This window comes from Trichosurus vulpecula (assembly GCF_011100635.1).
Source record: "Trichosurus vulpecula isolate mTriVul1 chromosome X unlocalized genomic scaffold, mTriVul1.pri SUPER_X_unloc_1, whole genome shotgun sequence".
Lineage (NCBI taxonomy): Eukaryota > Metazoa > Chordata > Mammalia > Diprotodontia > Phalangeridae > Trichosurus > Trichosurus vulpecula.
Window position 1 is genome coordinate 10,212,951 of NW_023494377.1, and position 18,844 is coordinate 10,231,794.

Genomic DNA, 18,844 nt, shown 5'->3' on the forward strand with positions numbered 1-18,844 from the left:
AACTGAGGCAGTTGGGCTAGCTTGTTGTCCTCTGATGTCACTTCCAGCTCTTGAGCCAGGATCTTATCTTTTTTCAGGCTATAATGACCTACCTCCCAGGAGCCTTGGGCACTAGGGAAAGAACTGCAGATTTTGGACTCACCCATCATGCTTGTATTCAAGTCTTGACTCTCACTCTAGCAGTGTGATCATGGGCTGATCACCTCCTTTCTGTGGGCCTGAGGAATTGTCAAATGAGAATACCTGTGCCTCAACTACTGACCTCAAATGATTATCAGCAGGAAGAGCTTTGTAAAAATCCAAACCCCATAGAAATGAATTCTTATTTTTCAACTTAATCGACCTTTTCTTTTCACTACTAAGTAATAAGATCCAGAGTCCCAGACTCTGACTATGTTTGCATGCCAATTGCAAACTGGGCCCAAGCCCAAAAAATTCCTGTAGCTCATTTACAAGGCCAACTTTGCAGCTGCAGCCTGGAAACATTAAGAAGGCTGGTAGCAAAGGGGGGCCCATCAGAAATGTGGGGGTGTGGTTCCCCCGGGCTCTGGTGCAGCCTGGGGGCTATGGGCCTTGTTTCTTGGGAACGGTGACCCAAAATGGCCAAGGGAAGGTCTCCTCTGCTTGAGAGGCCTGTTCTCTGTTTTTCTGCAGGGCTGGCCCAAACTGTAGTGTGGCCTTTTCTCCTTGCGGAGATCTTTCTTTTGGCTGGCTCGGGCAACAGCACTGCGGGTTGGCAGCTTAATTGTGCCCAGAAGATGGACACAGGACAAGGATGGCTGAAGAGCAAAGATAATGCTTTTATTTTTACTTATTATTTTTTTCTTTTCTTAAATGACAAAATATTCACTAGAACATTCGAGCAGGGTTACCAAGACATATCTCAGGTGCAAGCACAGAGTGGTGGCTAGAGTGAAGTATTTGAAGCCCAGAAGCCCTGGGTTCGAATTCCTAAGCTGTGCCCCACCCCCTTCCCTTGCCATTTGCTGTGTGACCTTGTGTCAATCACTTCCCCTCCATACCCTGCCTCCCACACATATACACACACCTCAAATATACACACCCTCATTTTTCCCATCTTTAAAGTGGGGCCATAAGCCCTGTCCACTTCCCAATTCTGATATAAGATCCAGTGGGACAGTTTGGACAAGCCCTTGGTGAACCCTAAGCCCTTAGTGAACTTTAACCATGAGAATGAAATTTAGAAACTCGAACTCTGGAACACGTAGCAATTGCTAATGTTTCCTTGAGTATTCCTCAAGAAGGTATATACCCTTAACAACAACATGAGAAAACTGGGTAACATGAGAGAAGCATGTGGTCACCATCACTACCCCCCCATCCCCCTCACCCCCTCCTTGGCACAGGCTTGGAATGACTGTGACTTCCGGCTGGTAATTAACTTCTTTGGTAATTGACACCATGCAGTTGAGCAGGAGGTTGGTGTGGGAGAGGGGGGAGAGGTGGTGTATTCTAGCAGCTTTAGCTTTCTTCTTATTACCCCATCAATTTGTTCTGAATACTGGCATACAATGAAACCTTTCCCCGCCCCCCCCCCCCCCCCCCGTAGACATCATAGGTGCTGGGATACAGGCAGTGGCTGAGCAGCCTGGCCACTTGCCCCAGATCCCCTTCTCATTCTGAGACCAGGATCTGGTGAATATCAATCGGCTGGAACTCCCCCATGGGTGGAGGTGGGGGGAAGTAGAGCTTTGGGGGCTCCCTTGGGCTCACAGAGCTGGAGTCGCTGTGGGCTGTGTTGCCCACAGTGGCCTGGGACTCCGAGATTTTCTTCTTCAGCAGCTTCCTCTCCTTGGCCCGGCGATTCTGAAACCAGATTTTCACCTGCAACACACAATGGTTCTGCATTTAGAGTGCATAGAGTGACAGAGTTAACAGCACAAGGGAACTCAAACACCATTTCATCCACACGCACCCATTTTACAGAAGATAAAACTAGAACCTAGAGAGGAGACACATCTTGTCTGAAAGTCACTCAGGTGTTACAGGAACCCTAATCCTACCTTTGCAAAGACAGTTGAAACACCCCTTGGGGTCATGCCTCGGCCCTCATTTCAGAGACCACTTGCCCAGGTGGCCCCTGGGTATGTTTGCAAACATGGTACAGTGTGATAAACCAACTGGAGGGTGGGAAAGTAGGTCTTATCCCTGGCCCCAATACACACCCCTACCAACCATGGGACTTGACTTCTAAATGTCACCCTTCACTCATTATAATTCAACACTCCCTCACTCTACCCCACCCCCCTCAGCCCCCCAACTTTCTCCATTCTTAGACAGGAATTGGCCCTCTGGAAAAACTTCCCCTCCCCCCCAACTCCTCCCACTCCCCACCTCACCAGTAAAAAAAAAAAGTTTCTTAATAGAGATGAGTGATCAAGGGGCAGCTAGGTGGCGCAGTGATTCAGGAGGACCTAAGTTCAAATCGGACCTCAGACACTTGACACACTATCTGTGTGACCTTGGGCAAGTCACTTAACCCCAATGGCCCTGCCTTCCCCCCTCAAAAACAAACAAAAAAGATTTGAAGCTGGGTCTTCTTGACTGCACATCTAATGTTTTCTCTGCTGTACTACATTATCTCTCCAGGAATAGGGGCTTAATAACTGCATATTGAGTAAATGAACAATTAAGTTCAAAACTCAGTTGCGGTAGAGGCACCTATCATTGGCATGATTTCAAAGAACCATAGGATCTAGATTTAGAAAGGTCCTAGGATTTATCTTGCCCTACAAGAAAGGAAGGGAAAAGGGGATGGGAGGGGAGTAGGGTGACAGAAGGGAGGGCTGACTGGGGAACAGGGCAACCAGAATATATGCCATCATGGAGTGGGGGGGGGGAGGGTATAAATGGGGAGAGAATTTATAATTAAAACTCTTGTGAAAATCAATGCTGAAAACTAAATATATTAAATAAAAAAAATCAGAGGAAAAAAAAGGGTCCTAGGAACACGGAGTGTCAAAGCTGGGAGGACCTTTAGAACAGAGAATGTCACAGACAGAAGGAATCTTAGAACAGAGAATGTCAGGGCTGGAAGGAGCCTTAGGAGAGGGGAGGTCAGAGCTGGGAGGGACCTTAGAACAGGGGATGGCAGACCTGGAAGGGGCCTTAGAACAGGGAATGTCAAGGCTGGGAGAAGATTTAGAACACAGAATGTCAGAGCTGGGAGGGAACTTAGAACAAGGGATGGCAGAACTGGGAGGGATCTTAGAACAGTGAATGTCAGGGCTCAGAGGAGGCTTAGAACAAGGAATGTCAGAGCTGGGAAGGACCTTAGAACACAGAATGTCAGAGCTGGGAAGGGCCTTAGAACAGGGAATGTCAGGGCGGGGAGGGGCCTTAGAACATGGAATGTGGGGTGTTTTAGAGACTAGAGTAGGAAATGTCAGAGTCAGAGAGGACCTTAGAGATCATCTAGTTCAACCCCTTACAAATTTGGTCATCTTTATTTCAGAAATCAACATGGTCATTGCCTCCACCCTGTGATTCAATGGGTTATTGTGACCAAAGCCCAAATTATTCCCTGGTGGCCAGCCTCTCTGCACACAGCCAGGCTGGTACTCAAAACATCCATCCCCAGGCCTATCTGCAAAGGCTGCTGGGGAACAGTCTTTGAGACTTGGAGTCAGCTTCAAGCCATGATGAAGACTTTAGTGGAAACTCTAAAGGGGCCAACTTTTCTACCCTGAAGCACAGACACTGAATAACACTGAATTTAAATTGTCTACGTTGGCTGACTGCATCAATCCAAGTGAGAGAATTTCAAGCTGGAAAGGATATTGCTGGGTCCAAACCCTTTATTTTACATAGCAGAGAACTGAAGTTCAGAGAGTGGAAGTCACTTCCCCAAGGTCACACAGCCTCTAAGCAGCAGAGCCAAGATTCAAACCCAGTCTCCACATTCAGACTATCATGGCATCCAGCTGCCACCAAAGACCCCTCATGGCAGTGGGCTCACAGTTTATATGCCCTTGGAAGAGTAAGTATTCCTGAGAGGTGCCAATCGACTCTGGTTAACACAATAGGGGGTAGGCTATATTAGAATCAGGGTCTTGAGGTACCAATAATTAGTTACTAAATACAAGAGGGAAAGATTCATTCCTCACACTGCCTTGGGATTCCAGCTCAATGTTGAAACCCAAACGACTAGTCATCTTAGCAGAATCCTGGAATTATGCCATTTTTACCATTTGAATCCTGCTCTGAAAGTTGGCTTGACAACAAGCCAGCCGATGAGACTGCACTTTGAGGATGGACAGGACGAATCTAGGCCAGCTGTTCTAGGGGGACTCAAAAGAGTTTACTTGTTGGATTCTCACAATCCATTTCTAGAGCCTGCTTAGAGGTATAGGTCAACCTTTCCTTAGCCTGGAGAAACAAACACACAGAAACAACATGATGCTCTGGGATACCTGTCTCTCTGAAAGGCCTAACTGGCCTGCCAGCTCGGTCTTCTTCCGAATACTGATGTATCTGTTCACATGGAATTCTTTCTCCAGCTCCAGTCTCTGATGCTCCGAATAAACCACTCGGTACTTCTCCTTGGTCCTGGTCTTTCCTGCTTAAGAAAAAGGCAATTCATGTAGTGCTATGCCACTTCCGTAGGGAGTCTCCAATCCTTTCGAACCCCAGAGCACATCCTGCACTCTCCCACCTCAGGGCCTTTGCTCAGGAGATTTCCTAAGCCTGGGATGCCCTTCTTTTTCCTCTATGCCTGGTGAACTTCCACCAATTCAAGTTAACAGATTTATTAAGTGCCTCCTATGTGCAAGATACCTAGTTTGGTGCCGAGGAGAGAAATCAAATATTCTAGTGCCTGCCTGCAAAGAACTTCCATTCAGTCAGAACCTTTAAAGCCCAACTTAATTACCATTTCCTCTAGGAAGCTGTCCCAGATCCTTGACTTTTCCCTTTTCCCCTGGGTAAAAACCTTCTGATCCAGAAATCACTTAGCATTTGCATTTGCATTTTTTTAATGCCCTAGGTGGGGCTGTGAGAACAGAAGGAGATGCATTTCAGAGTTCCTTTTGCATAGCAGACATAAATGGAGCTTTGGATTTCAATTTTGTTCTGGCCCCTTCCTAGCTTTGTGACCTTGGGCAAGACACTGAATTTTTTTTGAACCTTAGTTCCCTCATCTGCAAAGCAGGCAACAATAGAGGGGAAAGACTTGGATTTAGAGTCAGGAGAGACCTTGTTTTGCTTGAATCTTGCCTCTGACGCTGACTAGTAGTATCTCTCACTAGCTGTGTGACCCTGGGCAAGTCACTCGACCTCTTGATTTCCTTATCGGCAAAATGGATTTTCCTCTAAGACTTGTAAATGGTAAAAGACTAGAAAAAGAGAGGTCACCCTCTCTAGACATCAGTGGCTGGAAAACAATCACCCTCTTCATATGGCCATTTAAGTCTGAAAATAGTCCTTGTTTCATACTCACAACCCCAGGAGGCAGGTGTTACTATCACCCCCATTTTCCAGCTGAGGAAATGGAGACTCAGATATTAAGTGACTTGCTCACAGTCCCATGGCTAGCGAGTATGTGAGGCAGGATTTGAACCTGGGTCTTCCTGACTCCAAGTCCAGCTCAGGGACGAAACTTACACCTTGTACTACCTACTTCACAGGATTAGAGTTAGAAACTGTGGGGAAAGGGTTTGGTTTGTTGTTGTCTGTGTTTGCATCTTAGTGCCCATCTCCTAAAGCTGAGCATGCTCAATTAGGGCCTGGGTTGGGATCTCTCAACTTCGTACCTCCCCAGCTCAGAGCACAGGCTCTGCAAACAGTAGGTGCTTAATTCATGTTTGTTCAACAAAAGAATGACTCAATCTATCAATCCTTCTCGTCCGAGAATCAAACCATTTTCTCCCTGCCAATCTCTTTTTAAAATATGGGACAGGACCCTAAATCGTGACTGTTTCTTTCTCCCAGGTTAACGTTTTGATGCCATAGACACAGTGTCCAGGGACATGGGCTTGAATCCAGAAGGGAGACCTAATCCTTTATTTTACAGAAACCGGGACCCACAGGGGATCTGTGGATTGCCCAAAGTGACGCAGCTAGTAAGAGACAGAACAAGTAGTGGACACTGGGTCTTCTTCCACCGAAAGGAGGGCTTTTTCTGCTATAACCACCCTCCCACTAGGTAGTTGCCCCTTGCTCTGCCCTCTGGGGCCAAGTAAGCCAAGATTCATTCTTCCTGTACAGGACAGCCCTTCAGACATTTTAATGAGGGCTTGGCCACAACTACTCTGGGTGAGACCTGAATACAAACCACCCAGAGGAAGAATTGATTTCGGCTGCATGCCTGGGGGTGGGGGTGGGGGTGAGAGGAGGGAGGAGTGGTAATCTGGGTTCCTTAAGGGCTGTTAAGGGGTCTTCCGCTTGCTGACAGGTTTGAGTCTCTACTCTGCAGATGGGGAAACTGAGGCCCAGGGAGGCTAGGTCACTTCAGGACGGAGTAGTGGTGAAAGCATTGGACCTAGGGTCAGAACATTGCCTTTGTTGTTACTAGTTGGGTAGCTATGTGCCTTAGGCGACTCTCTCCCCGCCCCTCCACTCTGAACTCCAGCTTCCATATCTAAAAACGTGGGTACATTTTTACATTGCTTTTGCAATGATTATTTACTATGATTTACATTCTTTCCTGCTGTACTTCCTAGATGAGGCTCAAATATAGTAGTGGATATAAAAGTCTTTCCCCAGCATCTAAGGAAAAGCATACTTCTTTCATTCGGGGCACGTTTATTCTTAAATATTTTCATGTCGGAGGTTTGTGCGTTTCTCTGAATTGACTTGGGTTGATGATTAAATGACTCAGCATTTTAAGGTTCCGACAAGCCCGGGAGGTAGGAGTGAAAACATTCTAAAGCCCATTTTACAGATGAAGAAACTGAGTATCTTACTGGGAAAGTGGCTGCCCAAGGTCAGGCAACTGGTATAAATGATGGAGAACAGAGGATAAAGACCTGGTTTTGCTTAAATAGGGAAGATTTTCACTTTCACCTCTTTAACTCCCCATAAGCCACTAAGTGGCCCCAGGCAACCCCCTAAGAAGGTAAGGTGCGAAACAGCTCTGGCAGAGGGAATTCATTTCCTCCAGGGGAATTCCCCGCACCCCTGAGATCGCTGGCTCAGTCCCTATTTCTCTGTCAGTCAGAGAAAGGCTGGCTGGCTTCTCTAGACTAGGTCACCTCACTCAGGCAGCCCCAGGGGCTAACTAGGCCCGGGGTGTGAGTGGTTTGTATGTATGTATATGGGGGGCTGGGGAGGGTGGAGAGGGGGGCGGGAGCAGCACCTTCTAGCCAAACATTTCCTTTGCCTCACAATAGGGAACTAATTGTCCTTCCCCTCTGAATGGCTTCCCTGAGGACAGATACCTTTTCCTCCTTCCCTTTAGTCTTCTCCAAAGGCAATTAGGCCATTTCCCTCTCTCTTGACCCCTGGAGTGTGTGTGTTTGGGGGGGGAAGGGGGGCGGTAAGAGCAGTCCGGCTCCTACCCCCTCGCCCCTCCCTTCAGCTTTTTGTTAATGGGATTCTTCAGATCTTTCAGGTCCTTTTTGATGTAACTGGTTTGGGGGACAAACTGTAAGGACAAAGACCCCTTTCAAGTGAGTCCCTGACCTCCATTGAGGTGTTAAGATGGAGGCCTGCCTAACAGCCCAGAAGGCCAAACCCTTTGTCCATTGGGGAGCACAAACAATGGATGGGGAATTTACAAGCCCTAAACAAATGTCCCCATGCCCTTTTTATGTCCAGGAACAGGAAAGCGGAGGAAGGGGAGTCCTCAGGGACGTTTCTGGGGTTTGTCATTTTCTTTTGTTGAAGTGACACAATTTCCCCAAGAGCCTGAAGGCCTTTTGCTAAAAACTGGGAAACTGTGAGCTAGAGTCGGAGCAAAGAACAGGACTTGAAAGAACAGCATCCACAGAGATCTCTAGGAAAGCCCAAGTGTGTGTGTGTGTGTGTGTGTGTGTGTGTAGTTTACAAAATCAAAATGGATACTGCAGATAAAAATAAAACTTTAAATCTGATTTCTTTTCTGGAACTTAACCTCTTGGCTTCTGAATTGGATGTGATCATGATACCTGTAGTATCTGCCTCACCACGGGGTTGTTATGAGCCTCAAAGGAGCTGAGGCATACAAAGTAAGATTGTGAATTTTAAAGCACATTGTATAGAGGCCATCACTATATTACTATTATCATAATACTATTATTTTATTTGCACAAGATCATGCAGCTGGTGAATGGATGGAGGCTGGATTTGAACCCAAATCCCCTGACTCCAGCTCCTTCCACTGCACATGCTGCTGCTGGAGAATTGAAACTCCTGCTTAGAAAAAAAGAAATGGATGCTAAAAATGTTCTGTTTAAATAGTCATTTAAGGCATGACTATAACACTCCGACTTTCTACTGCTGCTTGGCAAACACAACATTTAGAGCTGGAAAGGATGATACTTAGACGTTGATATTCATTGTCTTCAAGGACCCAAGACTCTCTGTGTGGATATTGCCTCCCTCCCCTCCCCCTTTCCCACCTGCACAGGATCACAGAAGTGAGAGCTAGAAGACACCTCAGGGTCGATCCAAGCCCTTGATTTCACCGGAGAAGAAAGTGAGGCCCACAGATTTTGCCCTAGTATTAAGGAGCAAAGCTGGGATTCCAGTTAAATATTTAATAGATGATCAACCAATAGGCATTTATAAAGTCCCTACTACGTGCAAAACACTGTCTTAGGCCCTAGCAGAAGATGATGCAAGAAATGACACCATCCCACAGAAAACTATTAGTTTTTCTTTCCGAGTTTCTGTGGCCAAAGGTATTTCTCACCTGAGGAGCTGGTGGTCGGTCCTTTAATGACAGACACACCAATAACCTCCAGGCCAGCCTACACTGGAAGTCTTTCCAGCTTGGTATGCCCTCTCCCTACCCTCCTCTTACGGAACCAGAAGAACCCTGGGCCACGATTCCCCAAAGAGGACCGGGAGAGCAGTCACTGATGTTCACTCATCAGGAAATAGAATCTGTCTGTCTGTCTGTCTGTCTCCCTCTACACTTGCCCCCCTTCCCCCCTTCATTCTCTCCTACCCCCTGCCACTCAATAAAGAGTAAACACATCCAGGTTTCCAGCCCCAGGGAAGGCTTCAGCTCCGCTCCTCCCTCTCCACCCCAACCTCCAGCAGCTTCTTTGGAAGATAATAAAGACTAGGTCAGGCAGTGAGAACACTCACTCTTTCCGGCTAGGCAATATAAGCCCCGAAGACAGGAGGGACCCGGGACTAGCCAGAGCCAGGCTGCATATCAAAGGCCAGGGAAGTGTTAAAAGGGTCTGTTGCCCCAATCTGGCAGATAAGGTCTCAGAACTCGAAACAAAGTGGGAAAAAAACCAGACCACAGGACTAAGCTGACAAAGGGAAAGGAATTGCAGCTCACTGTCTCCCCTGTCCGGTTCGAAAGGTGGTGTGGAGAGCTGGTGGGACAATCTCCCGGCCCCATCCCTGGCGCCCCCTCCCCAACACCCATGCCCACAACCCACTCTCCAGCTATTGCGACATCTGTTGGCATTCTCCTCTATCATTTGAGCCATGTTCTTCGCCAAAGAATACGATTCCCAAGAACTAGGCGATCCACTCCCAGCTGCCTGTTCCCAAGTTAATTTGGGAACAATGTCTCAGAGCCCAGGACAGATGTGTTTAACAGCTGTTCTGGTCCCTCTGGTGTAGCCCTTGTATAATGTCACAGCTCAGGGTGGGGATGCCCTCCATTCCCTCCACCACCAACCCCCTATTCCCATCCTGAACCCATACTGAGGTGTTTCTGGAAAAGCTAAGAGGCCAAGGGGATTCCCATAGCTGAAGAAGAGATGGGATCCAGATGTCCTTTAGTGTGGAGGAGACTCATACTCTGTCACAGTGGGAAGGGCCCTTAGAGATCTAGTACATTTCCTTCATTTTGCAGGTAAAGAAACTGAAGCCCAGGGAAAGGAAGGGACTTGCCCAAGGTCACACATCTAGTAAGTGGCAGAGTCAGGACTTGGACCTAAGTCACAGAATCTAGAGCTAGGAAAGATGTTAGAGATGACTGATTCCAAACTTGTCATTTTACAGGGGAGGAAATAAAGACCCAGGAAAAGGAAGTGGTCTGCCTCAAGTCGAAGAGTCAATGATTGGAGATCAATTCCACTGTACCATCTGCTTCCTATGGCACCTGGGAGGGTGGGATCCATAGCATCTCTGGGTTTCTGGATTAGAGCAAATGTTTCTGGATGGATCATTATTATTTCATATCCCCCTCAATGGATGATCTTTTTCGTCATTCTGCCAAAAAATCCAGCCCAACCCAATGGCATCTAGTTCTCAAGGCCCCTTGCTTTAAAAAGGCTGAACAAGCAGTACATATTTAGAGACATGTTCAATACAAGAACTTAGAATGATGGGTAGTCAGAACTAATCAATTATACTACATTTTCCTTAACTATTGGATAACTTTCTTTTCTGTAAAATGAGAGAGGTTGGATTTGGTGATCTCTAAGGTTCTTTCATTCCTGATCTGATGTTCTATGTTTTAAGGTCGCATCTAATTCTGACATTCTATGTTCTAAGGGCCCATCTAGCCCTGCCATTCCATGTTCTATGTTTTAAGGTCCCACCTAATTCTGACATTCTATGTTCTAAGGACTCCTTCAGTGCTGACATTCTATCTTCTAAAGTCTTTCCCAGTTCTGACACTGTATGTTCTAAGGCCCCTTCCTTCCGACTGTCCTGTCCTGTGGGTCTAAGTGTCCAGCTTCTATGATACGACCCTATTTCTGTCCATTTGGAAGCATCGGAGGCACCGAAGTGGCTAATGTACTTGATCAAGTGGTGGAAAAGCTGAGTTCCAATCCTGCCTCAGACAACTATAGCTGTGTGACTCTGAAGCAAAGTCACTTAACCTGTCTCAGCCTGAGTTTTACCAGCAGCAGTATCAGTAGCAATTCTACCTCCTACTGTTATTGGGAAGTTCAAGTGAGATAACATATGTGAATCAGTTTACAAATTTTAAGGCATTCTATATGCCCTATAATTTTTTCATGGGGCATTAAAGGGTAAAAAAAAATCACTCCTCAGATAGCAGAAATGGGCTCTCTTGTATGCCAGGTCTGCCCTATTTGACATCAAGGACCTGAACTTCCTTGCTCCTCGAAATGGGGATATGGCAGGGGTGGGGAACCTGCAGCCTCGAGGCCACATGTGGCCCTCTGGGTCTTTAACTGTAGCCCTTTGACCAAATCCACCACAAGTTTGGACTCCATCCAAGTGGCCTCGAGGCCGAAGGTTCCCCACCCCTGGGATAGGTTATAGGAGGAAGGCAGGAAGAAATATCAGATGGTGCTCATACCTGTACTGTACAAGAGGGAAGGGAAGTCCTTAGGGTGGGCATTTTCCCCCTTTCACATATTCTACAATTTGATTTCTGCACGCGGAATTTCTACAAGTCTCAAGGGCCAGAGGGCCATTAGTCCTCAAGTGTAGTGGAGAGGAGCCAGATGATTCTGGTTACATTTATTTATATGGGTCAGACGAACTGGCCTGAGACTCTCACCTCTGATTTTCTAAGGTTTGGGTCTCTGCTTTCCTTCCTCTACCTAGATTTAAGGTGATAAAGGCTAGGATCCTTTCTCTGAAAACTATTGCTTGAGTCTCTTTGTTCTATTCTGGGTAGGCTGAGGGGCTTTCATTTAAAAGTCTCCCAGTCCGGGAAGGCTTCCATAAGCAGTCCAGCCACTAGTTTTCATCTACAGACTGTGAACTGGGAAGAGAGGCATTCAATCTGACTGATTCCTATTTGGCAGGCTATTAAATTAAGTCGATCCTGGCCTGGTTTTAGACCCAGAGCCTGAAGGGACTTTAGAGATCAAGCGAATCCAGTGGTTCCCAGTGGTTTTTGTTCCACAAACTCCTTTCAACAACAAAATATGTGATTTAATTGAATATCCTACTCATAATATTCAGCAATTAAAGAATTTTTAGTGCAAACCCCTTTGGCAAGAGTTTGCAAACCACTAAATAGGAACTAACCTCCTCGTTTAAATTTTTAATCTCATTTTTATTGATCTTGCGTTTTTAGCTCCTCGTCATTCCCCAATGTACCCTTTCATCCTGTCATATTCAGGGAGCCATCCCCGGTAACCAAGGTTTAAAAAAAAAGGAACAAAAGCAATTCAGCCACCTCACTCCAGTCCAACAACACATGTAAAGTGACACACCCAAATTCCCTCACCTCTGCATTTTCTCAACTGGTCTCCAAGACCAAGCTCGTAAGTTTGTACTTCCAGCCTAGGTGAGATAAGGAGACCCAGCCCCAAACCGAAATCAATAAATCAGAGGAACAAAGTGTTGAGTGAGGTCCCAGAAAGTGTTGAGTGAGGTCCCAGGGAAGGAGGAATATAGGGAAGTGAGGTGATTTTCAGGATAAGGAAACCGAGGGCTAGAAGGGGAGTGACTTGACTAAGGTCACATAGAATTGTCAGGTAACTAAAGAGCTGCAGGATTCAGACACAGATCTTCTGACTCAAAAAATCAGTGTTCTTCCCATATACGTAGATTTGGGATATACGAACACCACAAAGTGTCCTTTGAACTCAATAGAATCAAAAGAGGGCAGATCAATATGCCCTTACCTTCCTATACTCTTCCCTCACTGGAAGTTTATTGAACAAGTGTTCCTGATATACTGATTTCAGTTTAAGGCTAGGTCTCCCTATTTCACCCAGGCTAGAAGTGTAGGGACCACTTCTAAGCCCATTCCCGCTCTGATTGCTACCTGGGCCAGTTTGCCCCTCCTTAGGCAGCCTCCTATCCCCTTCCTCCCGCCCCCCTCCCCCACCTCGGGGGCTCACCCTATTGGTGGTGAACTTAGTTAATGGGCCTTGATATGGACACCTGGCGGGCTGCAGCTCTGAACTCCTAAACTCAAGCAATCTACCAGTCTCAACTTCCCAGTAGTAGGGCTACATCACTTTTGTGGGGAGGGGGAGGGCACAGATAAGTGATTCCAGCATTTTAGGAATTTCTGATGTGTCAACTTTGTCTAGCAATGCAGTGATTTATGGGTAATCCTGCCTTCTCAAACATTATGCTACTGGACTGGACCCTAGGAAGGACTTGCCACACTGGGAGGGCTTTCAACAAGGACCTGTGTCTGTCATCCAAACACCATCCTAGTGTATCATGCAAAAGTTCCCCAAAATAGAGAACATCACAACTTTTTAAGTATTTAAGTAGGACGGTAAGCATGGCAGGAAGATTATCACCAAGGAGGAGTGGGATTCCGGGGTGGGCCAGCTATGTAGCAAGGACAAAAGGCAAGAGATGGAGGTTCCATGAATTACCACCCCTCAGATGGTAAAAGAAGGTAGGCAAGGTCCTGAACCCACTGAGAGGGTTCGAGATACAGGATGAGAATCACACAGAATGTGAAGATCCAAGGATCCCAGAGGAAATTCGATCTAGAGCTGCCATTGAAGCCAACCCCCTCAGTGGACAGAGGGGGAAACTGAGACCCAGAGAGGGGAAAGTGGCTTGCCCAAAGTCACACAGCTACTGTCAGAGAACTGGCAGAGAAAGGACCCACACTATGATATCACTGATGCATCTAATTATTACATATTTGTGTGTCCTTTCCTCCTCCCCCCTTGCTAAACTGTAAGCTTTATGAGGGTAAGGATCATCTCTGAATGACCCTACCCCAAGTCCTTTACCCATACATAATAGGCACTGAAGAAATGGGAAGACCCACACAAATGAACAGAGGTGAGCTTACAAGTCAAAAAGTTATATATAAACATTCAATTTTAAGTTTCTTGAAGAGTGGGACTGAAACCCCTTGTGAATGTATGAATACAAGTGTAGCACTTTGCTCACGTTTTCAGATTTTTTTTTATGTATAAATGGTTTGGGTTGATTTTTTTCTCTTCTTTTTCTTATCAACAAAAATATCCTTTATTATATGAGATGGCTCTCTGGAAGGAGGAGATATCGGGGAAAACCAAGATGATTTAAAAAACAAAAGATATGAACAAAACTAATTTTAAAAATAAATATTTGGTTTAATGTGAATGTATACATGGAGCCTATATTGCATTGCATGCTGTTTTGGAGAGGGAAAGGAAGGAGGGGGGGGGAAATTTGGAATTCAAAAGCTTGTGGAACTGAATGTTGTAAACTAAAAATTAATTAATTAATTAAAAAAATAAAATCAATATTTGTTGTATTTTTTAAAGGGAGTGGTATGGGAGGAAGCTTGGTACAGTAAAAAGAGGGCTCAATTTGGGCACCTGCATTCAAATCTTGGTTGGGCTGCTTAGGTGTGACCTTAGATAAATACCTTCCCTTCTCTGGCCTCAGTTTCTTTCTCTGTAAAACAAGGGGTGAGATTAGGGAACCCCTGAGGTCGCTTCCAGTGCGGAACCCTGGAATCCTCTGATCTCTGTTGGGCCAAGATGTAAGCCCAGGTGTTTTTATGGGCCAAAAGACTTCAAAGTCTTAAAGAGAGGATGTCAGAGTCAGATGGTACATAGAATACTATAGCAGGAAGGGCCTTTAGAACATAAGAATGTGGAATGTTAGCTCTGGAAAGAACTGGGAACCTGGAAATGGAACATTAAACTCTAGAAGTATAGAAGAGAATTGGAAAACTTAGACTACAAAACCTATTTTGCTGGAGCTAGGAGGGGCCTTAAAACATAAAACCTAGAACACCAGAGCCTTAAAATGTAAAACCTAGAACACCAGAGCCTTAAAACATAAAACCTAGAACACCAGAGCCTAAAGGGACCTTGGAGATGAGCTAGTACAAAACACAGATTTTATAGAAGGAATTAGGCCTTAAGGTCTAGAGGCAGGCAAGTACTTCCTTCAGATCACACAGCCAGAAAGTGGGAGGCGCCAGAATTATAGAACACAACTCTTCCAACTGTGGTTTCAAGTTTTATTTTAATGGAGGAGATGAAAGCCCAGAGATAGGAAGTGACTTCTCCAAGGTCACCCAGCCAGGAAATGGGAGGAGGTAGGCCTATAAAATTCACCTTTTCTGACTTCCAAAATGTTTAAATGCTTTACGATTATTGTGAACAAGCTTGGCCCCAGAGAAGAGCTGAGAAAATGTACTTCTGGGGTTGGGGACAGGGTGGGCTATGTCACGAGTACACACACACACACACACACACACACACACACACACACATCTTTGGGACAAAATATAGTTTTCAGGTTAGTGGAAGGGAAAGAGAGAAAGAAAAGTGATGTAGGCCAAAAGGCAGCAATTCCAATGACAAAAATCAAATGATTCCAAAAAGCAATCCTGTCAGAAAATGGAAAAGGGGATGCTTATTGGGTCTCCCCATACTGTTTAATATGGTCATTAAAAAGGAAGACTAAATTCTATAGTAATGCCAAGGACTCTCCATAGGGACCTGCCTGCTTCCCCACTCCCTCTTGGCTCCCCTTCCCAGACATAATCTTGGGCAGACCAACTCTAAACCTTAATAAATCCACCAATTTGAGAACAGATCTCTTACCTACACATAGGTACTCCATTTAAGCAATGATTGTCTGGCACTGTGGCAACTGTTAAACTAGATCCCAGGAAAGACAGATGTAAGAGCATCTTTCTTCCTCCCTCCCCTCCCCCATAAGCTGTCTTGTTAGGAAGATTTTTTTTAAGCAAAGGGGGTTAGCTTAATCGTAAAGTCCTCCCATCTCTAACATTCTCTGTTCTAAGGGATTTCCCAGTTCTGATTTTTTTATGTCCTAAGGTTCCTCTCATCTCTAACATTCTCTACTCTAAGAGATTTCCTAGTTCTGATTTTTTATATTCTAGGGTCCCTCCCAGCTCTAACATTCTCTGTTCTAAGGGATTTCCCAGGTCTGATTTTTTATATTCTAGGGTCCCTCCCATCTCTAACATTCTCTGTTCTAAGGGATTTCCCATTTCTGATTTTTTATATTCTAGGGTCCCTCCCAGCTCTAACATTCTCTGTTCTAAGGGATTTCCCAGCTCTAATACTTTATTTACTGAGGTCCTTCCCAGCTTTGATATTCTCTTGAATTACAGGCTTTGGTCATTAACATGTCTATTCTTCTAAATCAGGGGTTCCTAATCTGGGGTTCATGGACCCCAGGGGTCCATGGAGAGATTTTAAGGGGACTGTGAACTTGAATAGGCAAATAATAACACTTTGATTTTCACTCATCTCTAACTTAAATTTAACATTTCATTAAATAATGATTTAAAAAACCAACCATTCTGAGAAAAGGTCTACCAGGCTTCTGGGGGGGGGGGAGGATGGGGGGGAGGGGTCGGCAGTGAATCCATAACATAAAAAAGCTAAGAACTCTACTTCCATAGGGGAAAATCTCAGAGAGCTTTACCGAGTGGATTTGGGGGCTCTCTTTAGCTCCTAGCTAAATAAACATTAGCCCAAGAGACACATCCTATCCATTGTATCCAGTTTGAGGAAAACATAGAAGATACATTAGGGGCAAGAAGCGACCACCCCACCCCACTCCATCTAACTAGGGAAAAGGTGGAGAGGGTTCCTGTGCTTACCTGAAACATGAAGTGTTTTGCTCATCCAAGCATAGGCACCTCCTATGTTGGGGGGATTGGAGGTGGGCTCTGTGAATTCCATGTTCTCAGGAGGGAGGACCCCGCTGGGCCCAGGATGGACCAGGTTGCTGTAGTCAGTGGCTCCATATGGGGCTGGGGTTGGGGCCAGGGCCAAGACCTGGGCCAGGGTCTGGACTGAGGAAGGCTCCACCACAGAGCTGGAGGGTCCCTCTCCATAGGCAGCCCAGTCCTCCCTTGGGGGACCATAGGTGGACCCCCAGGGCCCAAGCCACTGGCCATGGCCATCCAGGTTGGCCATATGAGAATAACTCATGCTGTGTGGATAGGCAGGGGCTGGGCTGAAGGCCTGGGCTGGCAGGTGGCCACTGCCCCCTCCTATGCCGCCCCCACTGCTTCCCATGCTGGTACCTATGCCATTGCTGCCCAGGCCGGTGGCCCTCTGGGATCCCGGGTGCATCTTGCCCTCCTTCTTCACGAGGCAGCTTCTGGGTGTGGTGGCTTGGGGAATAGAGAGGCTCTTCCTATACCATCCTGATGCCTCTTTGTGACCCAGCTTCCCCAATACCCAGAAATACCGTGAGCTGCCCCCTAGTTCTGAAGGTTGTCAGCCAACCTTGGAGTGCCTCCTTTGCCCAACATGACCAAGCAGCCTCTGTCTCCAGAGGCCTGGGAGCAAGGCTAACGGTGCATTCCCATCTGGCCTGAAGGCTAGCAACTTTGGGCCTCACCCCCCCATTTGCATTCAAATGAAGGGTAGGCCCACCCAGGCATCCCCACCTGGCAATAACTTTCAATGTATCCAAACCTTCTCTCCTCCCCCTGAGCCCCTGAGCAGGGCCTGAGGGGCGGGGCCTGCTTCTGGGCTCTGACCCACTCCCTTCAACCACTGAGATTCTAGCCAGAGTTCAATTAGAGAATGGACAAACGTCCCAGCTGGGAGGGCCCTTAGAACTTAGAACATCGTAGCTGGGAAAGACCTTAGGACAGGGAATGTTAGAACAGGGAGGGACCTTAGAACAGGGAATGTCAGAGCTGGAAGGGACCTTAGAACAGGGAATGTCAGAACTGTGAAACACCTTAGGACAGGGAATGTTAGAAAGGGAGGGACCTCAGAACAGAGAATGTTAGAACTGGGAAGGACCTTAGGACAGGGAGTGTCAGAGGTGGGAGGGACTGTAGAACACAAATCAGAGCTGGGAGGAATCTTGGAACATGGAATGTCGGAGATGGGAAGGACCTTAGGATAGGGAATGTCAGAGCTGGGAGGAACTTTAGAACATGGAATGTCAGAGCTGGGAAGGGCCTTAGAACATAAAGTATTAGAGCTGGAAGAGACCTTAGGACTTAGGAGGTGAACATAGGGAGCAATCTTGGAAACTATAGAAAAGCGGGTTTTCAAAGTTTAGGCCAGGGATTCCCTAGGGCTCTATCAGAGGGTCCTCAATGTCAACACAATTTTTTGAAAATTCAAATATGGTAAATATTGACAGATGTAACTCACATAAACAAAAGCTCTTGGTGGGGGGTGGTGGGGCCTCAATAGTTTTTAAGACCAGAAAATTAGAGAGCTGCTGCTGTAAGCTCATTTAGTCCAGTCCCTTAGTTTTGCAGAAGAGTAAATTGTGAGAGCAAAAGCAACCTGCCCCTGGCCACACAGTGAAACAGTATCCAGTCAAGATATGCCCCCCACCATCTCCTGGCTCATAGGCCAGGGCTCTTTCCCTCAGCCTGAGCTGCCTTCTCTCCAGCTTCAGCCACCCCTAGCCCTACCCCCACATCCAACTGCAGAGCCCCCTGCCTCCTCCCACTGCCCACTGCCCATTCTCTGTCCCCGGCCTGGCATCTGCCTCTTTTCTGCCAATTGTTGCTTGGCTCACAGTCCCACAACCCAAACGGATCCCCTCCAGAATCTCCCAGGGAGCAAACAGTGCCCTCAAACCAGACCTCTGGAGCAAGCCCAGCCAAACACCATTTGGTCTTCCATGAAGATCTTGGGGTTCCCCCTAGGGCACTAGGGGTCTGGAAACTCAGCTGCAGGCGAATGTCAGGGCCATTCCAGCAGGTTCTGCCCTCTCCTGAGCTTGCTTTAAGAGGAAGGAGGTATGCAAGGGGCTGGGGAGGGTACAAATGCCTCTGCTCAGCTGCCACAAGTCCAAAGTCAGATTTCCTTTCCTTTGCAGGGACCATGCTTTCTGTTCCTCAGCTGCTCTC

The 18,844-nt window shown here is 46.6% G+C and overlaps 1 protein-coding gene across 1 annotated transcript; it reads right to left on the reverse strand.

Annotated features, from left to right (window-relative positions):
* Window positions 1–1,635: 1,635 nt before the first annotated feature.
* Window positions 1,636–18,411, reverse strand: LOC118833053 (homeobox protein CDX-4-like). The gene is made up of 4 exons (XM_036740438.1): window positions 18,404–18,411; window positions 16,613–17,118; window positions 4,434–4,579; window positions 1,636–1,845 (listed from the first exon to the last, which is right to left on the reverse strand). Exons 1-4 carry the CDS (start codon window positions 18,409–18,411, stop codon window positions 1,636–1,638), a joined length of 870 nt encoding a protein of 289 aa, XP_036596333.1.
* Between the last annotated feature and the right edge of the window lie 433 nt (window positions 18,412–18,844).